We start from the raw sequence: 16,924 nt of genomic DNA on the forward strand, positions 1-16,924 counted from the left end.
TGGTTTCAAAAAAAAAAATGTCTAAAATATCGCGATTTTCACAAAAAATAAGCCTAACACATGCCTCAGAAAAAAGCAAATAAATACAGAACCTATCCATTACATTTTGCTGTTTGAATCGCTTTAATATCTGTATTAGAACTGAAGATAATATAGTTGCACATTTTTGTACTTTTAAGCAACAATTTTGATTATTTTAAAAATTTCTCAACTGCAACTGGTTCACAATAGTTTTCCTCATACTCATGAATTTTTTCAAATTTTTCCCATCGCTCCTTGTATAAGAAATAATGCTCTAAACTTGACTGTTCTTAAATGTACCCGAAAATCCTTACTGTTTTACATTTTTCAGTCTGCTAAGCACAATTTTTTTACATAAACGTCTTCAAGCTCATTTACGTAGAAAACTTTCACCTTTAACATGACTGTTTTTTTGTCGCGCTAGCATTTTGGTTTACTGAGTTGTTAAACTTCAAAGGCAGATGCCTAAAGTTTTCTCGCTGATAGTAGATGACACAACATTTTTAGTTTTAAAGGGAAATTGTGACTTTATGTGAGTTTCTTTGACACCAGATTTTTTTTCTTCGACAAATCATTCTGGTGATAACTGTGAAAGCAGCATTTTAGTCAATATAATAAGTTTTTCTCTATTCTGATCGAAAAACTAAAAAATTAGAATTTTTTAGCCCGCCCTATTGTGTAATCTTTGTGAAATCTGGTGTACACTCAAAGGTGGAGTGGTCAACACCTCATTTGAAGCCTTAACAGTTTACAATTTAATTTCATATTGTTTTTAAATTATCAGCATACCTGTGTCCCGGTTGTGGAAGATGATTATACCGATCCGAAATAGTTGTGAGGAGATTAAGAAAAGCTTCTGCGCATTCAGTCACTTTCAAATTATCCACATCAGGACCAGGCAATTTTTCCCAAGCTGTATTCGAGCTTAGAATGGCATCCATCTTTTCTGTTGCATCTGAAAACCCGATTTCATTCAATTTCAAACAAAGTACAACTGAATTTAAAATAGTTAGACGATGGTTCTTTTGTTGAAACTTACATTTTTTCTCCATGTTAATCCATTTTACAAAAATATGGGCTTGAGTTAGAACAGATAATGTAGCTGGTTCTGTCTGGGGATAATTTAAAGTTTCTCTCAGTTCTCTTTCAAATCCGAGAGCTTCATCAACTGTATGAGCGAATAAAGAATCATCGTACTGAACCACAGGAAGTTCTGAATGTAATTTTTCAACCGCAAGTTGTACCAGGGCTCTCATAAATTCCGCCTTTAATTTAAATTAAATAAATAGTTAAATAAGACTTTTTAGTTTCAGAACTCGAAGACACAAAGTTTTAGAATTTCAGGTTGTATGAAAAAAATGTAGAAAATTTGAATTCTCAGGGACATTAAAAATAGTGCAAGTTTTGAAAGAGATTAAAGAGGCATACTTTTACGTTTATGTGATCATAACCAGTGGATCGAGCGATTGGCTGAACATTTTTAGCGACCCAATCCGAGTGATCTTTGATCCACGTGAGCACTTGAGTGAAAAACCATTCTGGTTTATCCCTTCTATTAGTTTGTTTTGTACCTGTGAAATGATATATGAATCTTTGCCTCAATGGGCGAACTAAACAAATTATTGGTAATGATACCGGTGCGAAATCTGTTAGAAGTGCTGATGTCACCGAGGGCTTCGTATTCTCTTCTCTAAATTTATTTATTAAGGATAATCCATCATTGCATTTGCAAATCACTTAAATTTAAAAAATAAAGATACATATTCCTTTACATTTATTAGGTAAATGAGAAGTTTACAGTTCTATAATACTGAATCAATTAAAAAAATTAAATTGAAAAAGGATACGGTAATTGTACATGGAACAAATATTCAGTAAGGGTCTTAAACCTCGTCATTGATTCAGGGGATGGAGTAATTGAAATACTTATATTTGAGCCACAAAAGGGCCATTTAATGGCCTTCAAAATATCACTATATTCTCTGTAAAATGAAGGACGTAAAAAAATTTCAATTGCTGGTTAATTAAGAAAAGTCTTCTCTTTTACATAGTTTTTTAAGATATTTTAGATACTCACTTGGATAATTTGTCTTTAATATTATTGTGCCAGTAGTGTACGCTGTCTCGAATGTAATTCGAAATTTGTCGACAAGATGAAGATTCCCATTCGATGCTCATACGAGTCAGTGACACATATGAAGTAATCGTAGATTCATCATCTCCAGAAAAAAGGGAGGTTTCTAGTTGGGTACTGAAATTCAATTATGAATAAGATATTTGATCAATATTTTTTTATATACTTCCTATTTTTGGTAAAACTTTAATTGACTAGATTTTATTTTAGAAGTGTTCAGCGATATATCTTTTTAAATGCAGAGTTACGGAAAAACTTAATTTTCAAAATTCTTTCATAAAAATGAAAGATATAAAACAATAAACTTTAAATTTATTAATGACAAATTTATTGGTTTATTTTAACCAAAAAAGATTACTTTTTGACCATAAGAAGGTAAATTTTTAATCAATAAGGACAATTTTGCCACACAAAAAACAATTGAATTTCGACTAAATAAGATGACTTTTTAACATTTTTAACAACATAATTTAATTTTAAATAAAATAGTGGACTTTTCAACCAAATAGTCGAACTTTAGAGCTACAAAAATGAATTTCCAACCCTATGGTCGAATTTAAAAAAAAAAATTAAACTTTAACTGAATACTAAAAAACAGAATACAAATAACTAAAGACTAAAAAATATTTTCAACCAAATAATTGAATTTTTTACAAGATAGTCAAATTTCCAACAATAACAGATAAGCTTACAAGTCAAAATGACGATTTTTCTGTCCACATAGACGTATATTTAATTAAAACAGTTTAATATACGATTCAAAGAGATTACTTTTTAAACAAATACTTGAGTTTTCAAATAAATAATGTTACATTTTGAACAAAATAGTGTAGTTTTTAACTAAATATAAACATTTTCTAACTAAAAACATGAATTTTCAACCAAAACAGTTGTGCATCAACCAAATACTTCATTTTTTAAGTCTAAAAGGAGAATTATTTGTAGAAAAAATATGAATTTTCAACCCAAAAATTTATATTTCCATCAAAAAGATGAATTATCATCGAAAAATGTAAAAGTTGATATTTTTAAACTAAAAATTAAACAATTTCGCAACAATATAATTACATTTGTAACAAAATAGTTAAATTTTTAACCAAACATATACGAATTTTCAAGCGACAAAGCTGATTTCTAAACAAAATGTAATAACTGATATTTCAACCAAAATACGAAAAAAGTTTTACCAAAAGAGATGAAATCTAAAAATAAAAAAATAAATTTTCAATAACCAAGATTAATTTTCCGTGAAAAAGACCAAATTTAAATACAAAATTTTTACTCAAGAAATAAAGAGATTTTCATCCTCAATGTTAAACTTCCAACCAAGACGATTTTTTTCTGTAAAAAAATTTAAACTTTCAACCCGAAAATATTAATTTTCAAAAAAAAGTTCATTTTCAACCAACCAAGGTTTAATTTCAAACCAAGCTGATTATTTTTCTGACAAACTAGAGGAATTTTCAACTAAAAATATCAGTGTTTAACAAAAAATAGAAAAGTTACATTTTCAGTTAAAAAATTAATTTTAAACCAAGAAAAAAATAATTTTTTAACAAAATAGTTTACTTTTGAAATCAAAAAGATGCACCTGTAACTGGAAAAATTAATTTTTAACTAAGTAGTTGGATTTTTAAGAAAATAGTTCAACTTTCTACCCATTTTAAGAATTTTCGAATAAAATAATTAAATGCTAATTGGAACTGTTAAATTTTGAGTTTAAAAAATTAATTTTCAACAAAAAAGAAACTAATTTCCAACCAGAGATGATATTTTCATCAAAAATTATGAATCATCAACAGAAACATTTTTTTTAAAAACTTATTAAACCTTCAACCAAGTAGATCGATTTTTAACGAAAAAAATATGAATTTGCATCAAATAATATAATATGAGATTTCTGATCATAAAGGATTTTAAATTCAAATAAAAAGCAGTTGAATTCAGCCAAAAAATGTCTACAAAATAATTGAATCCTCATCCAAAGAAGATTAGTTTCCAACCAGTTGCATTTTTATAAAAAAATATAGATGAAATTTATATTAAAACAGATTAATTTTGAAAGAAAAAATACAGTTGAATTTTCAACAAAAGAAAAAATAATTGTTGACAAAAGAGTTCAATTTTACCCTGACCATTAGTATTCAAAGGCCAGAATCTGAACTTTGTACCATTTTTAGCATAGAACGTTTTACAAACGGAATACAACAATTTTAAAATCAAGTTGAAAATTAAAAATTGGTTATCATTGAGAATTATTGAAAGTAGGTCTTAAACAAATTTCCTGACTTTAGCTTAGAGTTGCTTGAAATATCTATTTGGGATTCACTACCTGAAAGTTTCAAGATTATCCGATTTATTACCTGATATCTTTAGCGCTCTTCAGCGCATTCAAGTAAAATAAAACCTTTTCTAGTTCACTAATCTTATTGACAATTGCCTGTAACTCGGTCATTTTATCATCTTGATTCAATGATTCAAGTATCTCTTTTTGCAAAGATTCGCAAGATTCTCTCGACCGGTCAATGCTGCTACTAATTTCTTCTACTTCCTCTATAGCTTTCTTCACTTTCGATGGAACTTTCGTCGATGCCAGTGATAACTTGAAAAATTCAATAACATAAATAATTTTTTGTATTACTTCATTCAAAAAAATTAATGGTTTTAGAATTTATATTCCAAGCTTAACCATTGAAATTTCGATCTAAAAAATTAACAAATAATCTCTACCAAAATAAGTAATTTATTCAGATTATATTGAAACAAATGTTCTCATATAATAAATGAAATAAACAAATTAAATTAATTAATTTATTAGAAAAAATTAAAGAGGATGTCTTAAAATAACTTTAGATTTTAATTAAGATTTTAAATAAAGAGTTTATTAATTCGCTTATAACAATTGAAATTGCGTAAAGTTAAAAATTCCTCTTTTCTAAGAGCTGCATAGTTTTTGTGCATTATACTTTAGACCAATTTAAAAATAATTTCTTAAATTGTCAACTAAATATTGGAACTTACAGACTCTTCGACAACATTTTTCTCAGTTTCTAGTTCCTCATGAAAAGACCGAAGATTTTCAAGACTTTTCAAATCCGAGCCGAGTCTCGAATTAAATTTTTTAATCACAATTTCTTTGATATCCATTTATTCAAACAAATTTGCATAGTCGTCTGTAATTTACTTCTTTTATTCAGAGTATTCCGGTCTTTCTGATACCTCTGAAACACGTGTCACTTTTTAAAGATACGAAGTTTTTCCCTGTAAATACATCTGCAAATGTGAACTTGACAACTTAGCAGATTAACAGCTGATCAAAAGGTGGTGTCACATGCACTTGGCGTGCACACCCGTGAAGCGCCTGAAGTTATTCACGCTCGCATTTGGAAAGTAAACACGAAAAGATGGCGTCGCCTTTAGAAGATTTGGAGTTAAAGTTAGAACTTTTTATCGAAAATATGAGACTAACTCGAATAGTAGTTAGTGATTTCCAACCTCAAGGACAAAACGTGCTAAATCAAAAAATGTGAGTCTTTTCATCTTATTTTTTCTTCGAGAAAACGTATGTTTTTCGCTTTCTGCTTTTTTTCTCTTTTACTATTTTACTGCTTATAAATAATAAGTTGAAGATTTTTAGACGTAAATTAAAAAAGTTTTAACATTATTTTCTCCTTTTTCTCAACCAGTACCTTAATTCTTATTTGTTTGTTTAAATTAAAATAGGATTTTTTCTCTTGAATGAAATATATAACCTAAAAAACCAAAACCATATAACCTAAAAAACTATAAAAACTTTTTTAAGCATGTCGTTTCTTTTTTATTTCACAATTAAATTTTAATTACAGACAGGGAATTGTAACTGGGTTACAAGAAATCGATAAACTGAAATCACAAGTTAAGGACGTCCACGTTCCTTTAGAAGTTTTCGAGTAAGTTTAATGCTTCATTTACAATTTATACAAATGATTACATCACAAATCTTTGTTGAGAAAAAAATAACAGTCGCTTTTCCTCACAGTTATATCGATCAAGGAAAAAATCCACAGTTGTACACGAAGGACTGTTTAGAACGTGCATTGTCAAAGAATGAAGAAACAAAGGGAAAAATTGATGGATACAAGAAATTGAAGGCTAATTTGCTTTTCGAATTCAATAAAGTGCTTCCTAACGATTTGGCGAAATATCGGGCCATTCGTGGGGATGAATAACTTACATAACCTTAGTTTTAATCTCTCATAATTTATGCACTGTTCAGTGACATCCTGCTTTTTATTAAACTTCTGAAAAGGTAATTGAATTCCTCTTTATATTTGCTTACCTACCTGCTAGTTATAGTTATATCTCTTGAGTAAACACGTTTTCAAACATTATACCTAGTTAGTTTCTGAAAATGTTTTGAATGCCAAAGTAGATTTTAATCATAAGTATTATGGAACGCATCAATTATACTCGGAGGTTGATGTTGTTATCCTTGAAAAATAATGACTGCAATCTCTATAAATGAAATGATGGTTTTTCTTTTTTTAATTTCATAATTTTTTGAAATCGTATTTAACATAAAAGCTGATAATTTAATATGTTGAACTTTTTTTAGATTTTACTGCTTTTACTTTATTCTTCAGATTTGCCTTACATACATTGTTTGAAAAAATTGATAAGAAATCTAACAAGTTTGCCTTCGAAATCTCATTCAATTTAGGGCACACTTGCGACTATTTTGAACTGAACATTATAGTTGAAGTCGGTCATGGACAGTTCAGGAAACTTTAATTTATTGAGTAGGTAGAATTTCCTAAATGATGACTAAAAAACTATTGCGGTTTTCCAATTTGTTTATACATAGATTAAATTCATAAACCGAGTTAGAAGCTTTAATAATTAAACAATTTGGTACAGACAAAAATGGGTACAAACCGAATAATTAAAACGTACTGTCTAGTGTTACGGAATTTTCCGTTCAGATCAAGTTGGAAAATTTATATAACTTTATTTCATTCCTATTAGTTTTCTTGGTCCATTAAAGAAATAAATTGTGTTAAGCGTTTTTGTGAAAAAAAAAACAATTTTTTATATTCAACGATTTAAAATCTCTTTAATACAAAAAACGTCCCGATCGCATGTATTTGAACGAACTTCAAAATTTGTTAAGTGTGTGTTCGTAGTTCAATAATAATGTAAGGAATATGTGCCACGAAAATATTAAGATTCCTGAGATTCAAGGTAAAGAAAAATTTGTTTTTATTTTTCTTGAACACGGCACAAAATATGAATAATCGTTCATACTGAAGAAATTGTCAACTTTCTGGAATCTATACATTTGAATATAGTGTTTTAACAAATTTTAAAAATATAAAAAAAAAAAGATAAAATATACCAAAATAGAATTGGCTTCGACATTATTACTGAACTAGAAACAAAAGTTCCGAAAATTAAAATGTTGAAGTTCGTTTAACTAAATGCTATTTTAGTTGATTTTTATCGACTTTCCTTTTTTTTGAGACAGATATATTTTTGTTAAAATACATACGATAAACGTCCGATAAGGGTATATTTTTGATGGATTTCAGGGAGTGGAAAAATTATGAAAATTTCGAAGTTCGTTACGCTAAATGCTATTTTATTGGATTATTTCTATTTTTTGGGAAAATTGGTTAAAATACACCAAATACAAACCTATTAAGAGATTTGTTTTAGATTTCAAAAAGGGGAACAATTTAAAAATTTGAGCTGCTATTCATATTTTGTGTCCTTTTCGAGAAAAATGAGATTTTCACTTGATAAAAATTAAACTACATGACTTCCATTCCTTACAATCTTTCCGTTTATATCTATATTTTTTACAATCTTATCCTTTCTATATATACAATTATTTACAACTATTTACATAAAGTCTTATATCTAATTCCTTATTTCTATTTCCTACGATAGCGCAATTTAGGACTTATTAGCAAACGAGTGAGCGCTCGAACGAAAGCAAGAGTGAAAACGAGAGAAAGAGAGCATGAGAACGCAAACGCATCTTAGTCTACTTAACTTTCACCTTACAATTACTTACAATTTTTACGCTTTTAATCTAATCGACTTCCGTTTCCTTTTTCTTTCACTTTTTTATACCCCCATTTACCTTTTTTCACGTGCATTCTTTCATTCTCTCTCATTCGCTCCTCTGGCACCCTCCAACTCCTTCATCCATTCTTCTCCTAATCCACCTTCCCCTAGAATCTTAACCAAATTTTCTTGCCAGCTTCCTTTATCTTCCATTCCTCTCCTACATCCTTCCCATACATGCTCCCATGTTTCCTCCTCCCATTCACATATTCTACACTTTCTGTTCTCTTCCTTTCCCCAGTACATCCCCTCCCTTACCTCGTTTCCCAATCTAAATCTTGCTATTCTGGTCCACCTTCTCTCTCCCCATCCCTGTTCTAAATACTTTGGCACCCCTTCCTTTTTTATCATCTTATACCATTTATTGTATTTTGATTCCTCAATCGCCCCCCATCTTTCTATTAATTGTCTTTCCTCTCCCTTTTTTCCAATTCTGCATAGTTTACTTCAATCCCGTCTTCTATTTCTCTATCATTAAAGAACTCCCTCCTTTCTCCTTCCCATCTCGTTAATTCGATCTCCCTCCCTCTCCTGTCTTCTACCTCCATCAAACACTTTCTCGCCAACTCCCCTCCCTTTCCCTCCCTCAGTTTCGTCTCAAATTTCCATGCCCTCTTTCCCGCTCTTAAAGTTAACTTATCCCTTTGCGTTTCTTCTCTCACCATATATCCTGGCGCCCTCCAATCTGCTCCTAGTGTCCACCTTATATACCTTTCTTGTAAACTCTCAATATCTTTCCTTTCTTTCCATCCTCATATTTCTGCTCCATAACCTAATACCGGCTATACCAGCGTATCAAATAACCACATTCTCCTTCTCCAATTTTGCTTGAGCCTTCTTTTTCCTATTCCCCATATCTGTTTCATTACCCCTACTGCTTTTGTATCCTTTCTCTTATATGAGCTGTATGATCTCCATTCGTTTGCACGATATATCCCAAATATTTATACTCTTTGACTTCTTCTAACTTTATTCCTTTCCATCTCCCTGTCCATTCTTTCTTCCTTCCCCCTCCTTTTCTAAACCTCATTATATTTGTCTTTTCTACATTTACTTTCAGCTTTTTCCCATCTAAGTATTTATCTAATCCTGTAATTAATCCCGCCATCCCTTCTTCATCCTCTGCCATAAACACTATGACGTCTGCGTATGCCAGTGTATATATCTTTTCCTTCCATATCTTAACTCCTCCCCAACCCTTTCTCCTCATTTCTTCTTCCAAGTCTGATATTAATAAATTAAATAAAAGTAGGCCTCAGAGGACACTCTTGTCTCATACCTTCCACCAACAAGAAACTATCTCCTACTTGCTCTCCTACCTTTACCCTGCTTTTTCTCTCTCTAAACATTTCTGATATTCTCTTTATTAATCCCTGTCTTATCCCCTTTTTTATCATAACTTTTTCTATTTCTCCTTGGTCTAATGATTCTAACGCCGCCTTTAAGTCCACGAACATTGCTATCATTGCCCCCTTTTCCCTTTTAATTCTCTTATTTACTAGATAGTTCAGAACATATATGTTGTCCATTACCCCCATTCCTTTTCTAAACCCTGTCCATATACTTTATACAGTGTTGGCATCAATGTCACCCCCCCCCCCCCCCCCCCCCTATAATCTTTAACCTCCTCTCCCTTGCCTTTCTTTACTATTGGTATAACTGCTCCTTCTTTCCATAACTCTGGCCACCCCTCTCCTCTTCATACTCTATTAAACATTATCCATGCCCATTCCTGTAGTTTCTCCCCTCCATATTTCCATACTTCATTTGGAATCTCATCTATACCAGGTGCTTTTCCATCCTTCATTATTCCTAAGTACTTACGCCTAGTACGCTTTTTTTCTTTCATGGCCTAAAATAAATGAGGGGTTTCCCTGAAACACGTAGAAAAGATGTGATTGTTTTTCATATTCATAAACAAATGAAACAAAAATTTTATTAATTTAAATTTAAATCTTTTTACTCGTGATAAAAATACACAATTGTGGTTTGTATGTCGGGAGATATTCCAGAGGATTAAAAAAAACGACTGCGCCGTCGCAGGTGCTAAAGAATACTAGTGCGCATGGAATTAAATTTCCTGAACAGTTTTCTTGGTTGAACGAACCTTGCCCTAACCTCTCAATGCAATATTCCCAACCTTGCGTTGCGAGTTTCAGGAAATCTTCTATTTGTTAATTGTGTAAAAACGTGGTCTTCAATGCGTGTTACTACTGAAAGTAGTAAATATTATAAAAGTATCCTTATATCTCTCTATTGCAAGGTAAAAATAGTAAAAATTATATTGTAATTTTTAGCAAACAGTACAGCAAAAGATTTCTCCATGTAGATGTGTGATGTAATGTTTATGTATCACTGTTACATATCTGTTATGTATTTGAGTTTCATATTTGTTACATAACGGTTACAGATCATCGTAACACTGTTACGTAATCATTACAAAAGCCATTAAAAACATTGTAATATTGTTATGAAGTTGTTATGGCTCAATTACAGAGCACACTTTCATCGTAATACTGCACAATTTTCCTTTTTAACCCAGTCTCTCAAATATTACAACATTTACAGAGCTGCTACATTAATTTTGGAGGCGACTTTATTCGTCCCCTGTTCTTAATCTGTTCGTAACGAGTTAAATAACATGTTTTCTGTTGCATAAAAATTACACCACAGTAATACATTAGTGTCCGCTGGAAGTAAACATTTTAGTTTTTGTTTGTAATCAGTGAAGAATAGAAATACACTGAAGTCCCGCTATAGAAGTCCTTTCGTACAATCTCAGGACTCGACAAACCACAAAACATCAGGACTGTATGAATCATTTCTGTTGGAATTTCGTATTAAAAGTTCATTTATTTTCTTTATTTTTGCAATTTTGGTGTTATAATTTCATAATAAACGTGAAAATGTTTGTGCTCGAATAAAATAAATAAAATTAAAAAATTCGAGATATAAGACTAAACATTTTTTTATTTGAATCAGTAAAAAACATACTAAAAATCAAAGCACTGAAAGTGGAACTCTTGAATTTTAAACTTTTTAAATTGACGTTTTAAAATATGTAATTAAAAAACTTTGTATTTGACTACTCAATAATTTACATGTATAAGATGAAAAGTAGTAAGAGTTTCCAATTAAACAAGTTTAAATGAAATGCGGATAAACTGCAGATTTAGAATTTGTAACTTTTATGAATTGCAGAGTTCAAAGATTTAATTCTAAAAATATAAATCACCGTCCTCATTTTCAATGCTCATCAATGACTTTTAAAATTTTCAAAATTTTATTATTTTCAGCAATTTGAAGCTGGAAACATTGAAAAGTGAATTTTTTTTAAACTGAAGACTTCGTAAATCAGAGTTTAAATTATTTTTATTCAAAATAGTTTAAACATCCTTGAAAAGCTTTAAGAATTTATTTCTAAATCTCGAGAAATGCGGAAGTTGTTTAACATTTTTTCCAATTTAAAATTATTTTTGAAGTTTTTTGTAAAGTTCTAAATATTTTAATAAGTAATAAATGGTAAGAGGTAAATGTTTTTTGTACCAAATTGGACACTTAAAACGCTTTTAATTTTTAATTGTTCAAGTCTTCAAGTCTGCATTTTGAAATTCTTTAAATTAAAAATATCAGCTTACAAATAAATATCTGAAATGGAACATTTTTAAATAGAAATATTTTCTAATTATCCGTTTTAAAGTGAATGGTATCATAATGGAAAAAGATAACAATTCAACTCATTATTTTAAGTCTTAAAAATCGAACTGTCTTGAGGCATCGTCTTTCGCTTCGTCTAAAAGGTTACATTATGTTCTCTGCGAAAGATAAACGGATTTTGTCCCCGGGTCGTAACCGGTACCTAACCAGTATCAATCCGGTATACTGGAATATTTGTACCCGATTCTTAACCGGTTCTTCACCAGCGCCTATCCGAATTTCATCCCCAGGATCTTGCCTTCACCTAACCGGTTTTTTAATGGGTCCTCCTAATATTCCTAATCGGGTTTAACCGGATTTTGTCCCCGGGTTGTAACCGGCACCTAACCGCTTTCCATCCGGCATACTGTAATATTTGTACCCGATTCCTAACCGGTTCTTCACCGGCCCCTACACGAATTTAATCCCCGGGTTGTAAACGTCACCTAACCTGACTGGGTCCTCATAATATTCCTATTAGGTTATAAGCGACCCTAATCGGTCTCTGTCTGGATTTTGTCTCCGGTTGTAACCGGGACCTAACCGGTTTTTAACCAGCATCCTGCAATATTCGTACCCGATTCTTAACTGGCCTTCATACGAATTTCATCCCCGGGTTGTAACCGTCACCTGACTGGTTTGTAACTGGGTCCTCATAATTTTCCTACCCGGTTCTTAACCGGTCCTAACCGATGGTTCACCTTATTTTGTCAACGGGTTGTAACTGGCACCTAACTGGTTTCTATCCGGCATCATGTAATAATTGTACCCGATTCCTTACCGATTCTTTAGCGGCCCAGATCCGAATTTCGTCCCCGGGTCTTAGACGTTACCTAACCGTTGACTACCCGGCACAATATGTTATATTTATACCTGATTCTTAACCGGCCCCCATCCGAATTTCTTCCCCGGGTTGTTGCTAATCGGTTTCTATTCGGCACCATATGATATTTTTACCCGATTCATTAATGGTTCGTAACTGGGTCCTCAAAATATTTCTACTAGATTCTTAAAAAGCCTCTATCCCAATTTCGTCCACAGTTTGTAACCTTCAGCTAACCGGTTTCTATGCGACATCAAGCGATATTGGTACCCGATTTTTAACTATAGGCCCATAAAATACATTTGCCCAGATCTTATCTGATTCCTACCCGAAATTTATCCGTTTTTTCTCTCCGCTGTATACCCGGCACTTAATCGGATTCTATGTAACAACGAATGTTTGTATGAGGTTCCTACGCGGGTCTTATCCAAAATTTAAAAGGATTTGGTTCTTATTCTTATCTTAATATATTTCTTACCTGATTATACTTAAAACGTACGTCTCTTATATCTAGACATGTACGAAAATATAATCGCAATAAATTAATCTTTCTTTTGATCTATAAAATAAATAATTGGATTGGTTATAGGAAAAAGTTAAGTTAATTGTTATATTTTGCGTAGAAGATTACGCAGCAAAAGAAAGTCAAGAACTTTCGCGAAGACCATTGTATTCCCACGTATTTCGAAGCGCTGCATCCGAAGTTCAGGTCAAAATAGCACCTTACCTGATTAGTTTTGCTTATAACCTCAAATATCTTTATTTTCGAGTATAAAAATAACGTTTTTGGGTGATATTTCCCAAATTTACCGGGCAAAGTGCTATTTTGACCTCAAATTGGGATTCAAAGCCTCAAAATACATTGAAATACAACGTTCTCCGCAAAATTTTTTGAACTTTTCTTTTTTGGCTGTTCACAAAAAAATCAAAAAGAAAACCATTGCATTCCTATGTATTTTGAGCTTCTAAATCTGAAATTCAAGTCAAAATAGCACACGTTCATGATAAAATGTACACAGTGATGTTTATTTTAACTCAAAATTAGGGAATACGTCTCCTGAATTTTAGACTGAAAGCATAAAAGAATCAATTTAGGTTTTACGATAATTTTATAGAAATTTGATGCTTTTTTAAATTTCTACTTTTAAGTACGCAGGCCATGAAATGTCACACTAGGATATTTGCATAAAAGTGTTTTACAATAGTTATGTGCAGCTTAAAACTGTGATAAATAGCAAAAATAAGTCTTTATCAAAAAAAAAGCATTTCAGATACAATTCCCATCGTTTACAATGTAAAAACACATTTCAGTCAAAAGAAAGAATTATTTTAATGTGTCATGTAAGTTTCAACGCATAATAAGCCCACATAAACTTTTATGAATATGTAAGTGAAAAAATTAGATCGAGATTCAATAGAATAATTTCATTGTCAATAAGGTTATAATTAATCATACCTGAATAACTAAATTTGGTCTTCAACAATATTTAATTTCTGTTTCCACATTCCGGATAGAACCCGTTTAGTTAATTTCTCTTTTCGATCGCTGGATGGAACCCGGTTAGGACCGGTATAAAGACACACCAGTATCAAGTGCCTTTCATGAACCGGTTAGAGACCAGTTAGAAGCTAACTTTGGTGTGACAATATTTAATTTCTGTTTTCAATCGCCGGATAAAACTCGGTTAGGACCGATTGGAACACACCAGTGTTAAGTTCCTTTTAAGAACCGGTTAGAGACTAGTTAGAAGCTAACTTTAGTCTTTGACAATATTTTTTAATTTCTCTTTTCGACCGCTCAATAGAACCTGGTTTGGACCGGTCTAGACACACCAGTATCAAGTGCCTTTTAGGAACCGGTTAGAGACAAGTTAGAAACTAACTTCACTCTGATAATATTTAATTTCACTTCCCAAATTCAGGGTAGAACCCGGTTAGGACCGGTTAAAACACACACCAGTGCCAAGTGCCTTGTAGGAACCGGTTAGAGACCAGTTCGAATCTAGCTTCGGTCCTTGATAATATTTAATTTCTGTTTTCGATTGCCGGGTATAACCCGGTTAGAACACACCATTGTTAAATGCCTCATAGGAATCGGTTAGAGACCAGTAAGAACCTAACTTTGGTCTTTGACAATAGTTAATTTCTCTTTTCGATCGCTCAATAGTACTCGGTTAGGGCCGGTTAAAGTACACACCAGTATAAAGTGTCTTTTAGTAACCGATTAGAGACCAGTTGGAAAATAAGTTTAGTCTGACAATATTTAATTTCTGTTCTCAAATTCCGGGTAGAACCCGGTTAACACACACCAGTGCTAACTGCCTTTTAGGAACCGGTTAGAGACCAGTTAGAAACTAGCTTCGGTCTTTGACAATATTTAATTTATGTTTTCGATCGCCAGATAAAACCCGGTTAGGACCGGTTGGAACACACACCATTGTCAATTGCCTTTTAGGAATCGGTCTGACAATATTTAATTTATATTTTCGATCGCAGGATAAAACCCGATTAGGACCGATTAGAACACACACACCAGTGTCAAGTGCCTTTTAGGAAACGGTTAGAGACCAGTTAGAAGCTAACTTTGGTCTTCGACAATATTTAATTTATCTTTTTGATCGCCGGATAGAACCCGGTTAGGACGGGTTAAAGTACACACCAGTATCAAGTGTCTTTTAGGAACCGGTTAGAGACCAGTTAGAAAATAACTTCAATCTGACAGTATTTCATTTCAGTTCCCAAATTGCGGGTAGAACCCGGTTAGGACTGGTTAGAAGATTTTTACAACTTATTTTCTGTTACTATTTCCCATATAAGGACCGGTTATGACCCGGCTACATTCCATATATTGAAATTGGGACCAGTTAACCCCTTCGTTGGCAGAGAGAATTCGACAAAAAGTCCCCAAAATGGCAGGAAAATTTGTATCCTGGGGTTTTTGAGGTCGCTGAATCTGAATATGAAGTCAAAATTCAGAAATCTAAAATGGATCCAATATGACGGACGAAAATACAAAAAATGCCTTGATTTAGATCAATTTTGGTATTCACGGGTTTTGGGGTCGCTAAACCCGAAAGTGAAGTCAAAATTCAAATTATGATTCAGCAAAATCGGAGTAACTTAAAGAGGGAAAAAGAAGATTGATGCATTTTGCGGTAATGCCACACAGGGCATGGAAAATTTTGACGCATTTTGCGTCAATGCCAACGAAGTGGTTAAGATCCGGTGAGAGACGGTAAGAAACCAAATGGGTTTCTATCCGGTCCCTATCTGGTTTCTAAATGGTTTTTATCTGACATTTTAAGCAGGCTGGTTATACCTGGTTGCGCAACGCATAAACTAAACACTGAGTGATTGAAAGCGAACTGAAGCGAATGTCATAACGGGAACTTTTCTTGCGGGACTGCATTGTGAAACCAAATTGTTAAAATACGCAGAAATAAAAATAAAATTTTAAAGAGATCCGAGTCAAGATTGTAAAGAGACTTTTGAAGTACTTTAATTAAAGCATGAAAACAAAAACACAAACCCAAGACGACTCTCTCGGTTCCAGTTCTACTTCCCCCCTCTCCCAACCCTCCCTTATTAACTGAAGTTTTTGGTGGGACTGACGTTAGAACTACAATCTCCACCATATGGCGATTTGATACTTAACTTTGACATGATTTCGACTTTGAAATGCTAGGGGAGTAAATGATCTCAAGGTAAAAGAATTGCGTCAAACTATGGACGTGAAGAAACTAGATATTTTATGCGTGCCCGAAACAAAGAAAAAGGGATGCGAAACTAAAGACATAAAAAACGGCGTGTTGAAAGGCGGCGTTGAAATATGGTCAGGAGTAGACTGTGAATCACATGTTAAACAAGGAGTAGGTCTCATTTTGAATGAAAGAACAAAGCAGCATCTCGGAGACCATGGCTTCGTGTCTCCCAGACTGCTGTGGGCTAGAATGAAAGTAGGAATCAGAAGACTATTTATTATAGCATGCTACGCGCCGGTTGATAGTGATGCTAGAGAAGTAAAAGACGCCTTCTGGGATGCTTTAAATGACACAATAAACATCTGCGAACATGGGGAAAGAATAATTCTACTAGGAGACATGAACGGTTGGGTGGGCATCCAAAATCAGGATACAGAAAGA

The 16,924-nt window shown here is 32.5% G+C and overlaps 3 protein-coding genes across 3 annotated transcripts in view; 2 read left to right on the forward strand and 1 right to left on the reverse strand.

Moving 5' to 3' along the window:
* LOC117170493 (RAD50-interacting protein 1) overlaps positions 1–5,468 on the reverse strand; it is a 15,678-nt gene extending 10,210 nt beyond the window's left edge. The window contains exons 1-7 of the mRNA XM_033357216.1: positions 5,177–5,468; positions 4,519–4,757; positions 2,099–2,272; positions 1,869–2,003; positions 1,450–1,711; positions 1,061–1,286; positions 811–976 (exon numbers count right to left, since the gene is read on the reverse strand). Coding sequence (XP_033213107.1) covers positions 811–976; positions 1,061–1,286; positions 1,450–1,711; positions 1,869–2,003; positions 2,099–2,272; positions 4,519–4,757; positions 5,177–5,302 — 1,328 coding nt within the window. The 5' untranslated portion in view covers positions 5,303–5,468. The remainder of the gene's footprint in view (positions 1–810; positions 977–1,060; positions 1,287–1,449; positions 1,712–1,868; positions 2,004–2,098; positions 2,273–4,518; positions 4,758–5,176) is intronic.
* An 18-nt stretch (positions 5,469–5,486) lies between these two features.
* Positions 5,487–6,447, forward strand: LOC117170497 (mediator of RNA polymerase II transcription subunit 10). The gene is made up of 3 exons (XM_033357227.1): positions 5,487–5,681; positions 6,001–6,084; positions 6,174–6,447. The coding sequence occupies exons 1-3, from the start codon at positions 5,560–5,562 to the stop codon at positions 6,361–6,363; spliced, it is 396 nt and encodes a 131-aa protein (XP_033213118.1). The 5' UTR covers positions 5,487–5,559; the 3' UTR covers positions 6,364–6,447.
* Positions 6,448–10,411: 3,964 nt separating this feature from the next.
* Positions 10,412–16,924, forward strand: part of LOC117171022 (chitooligosaccharidolytic beta-N-acetylglucosaminidase-like) — a 12,396-nt gene continuing 5,883 nt past the window's right edge. The window contains exon 1 of the mRNA XM_033358067.1: positions 10,412–10,526. The gene's annotated coding sequence lies outside the window, so the exon portion shown is untranslated. The remainder of the gene's footprint in view (positions 10,527–16,924) is intronic.

This window comes from Belonocnema kinseyi, chromosome 4 (genome assembly GCF_010883055.1).
Source record: "Belonocnema kinseyi isolate 2016_QV_RU_SX_M_011 chromosome 4, B_treatae_v1, whole genome shotgun sequence".
Taxonomy (NCBI): Eukaryota; Metazoa; Arthropoda; class Insecta; order Hymenoptera; family Cynipidae; genus Belonocnema; species Belonocnema kinseyi.

Excerpts from the sequence above, each read along its gene's own strand:
- LOC117170497 (XM_033357227.1), top strand. The coding sequence starts at position 5,560 with ATGGCGTCGCCTTTAGAAGATTTGGAGTTAAAGTTAGAACTTTTTATC. Across the intron at positions 5,682-6,000 it reads AACGTGCTAAATCAAAAAAT|ACAGGGAATTGTAACTGGGT; the intron begins GTGAGTCTTTTC and ends TTTTAATTACAG. Across the intron at positions 6,085-6,173 it reads GTTCCTTTAGAAGTTTTCGA|TTATATCGATCAAGGAAAAA; the intron begins GTAAGTTTAATG and ends TTTTCCTCACAG.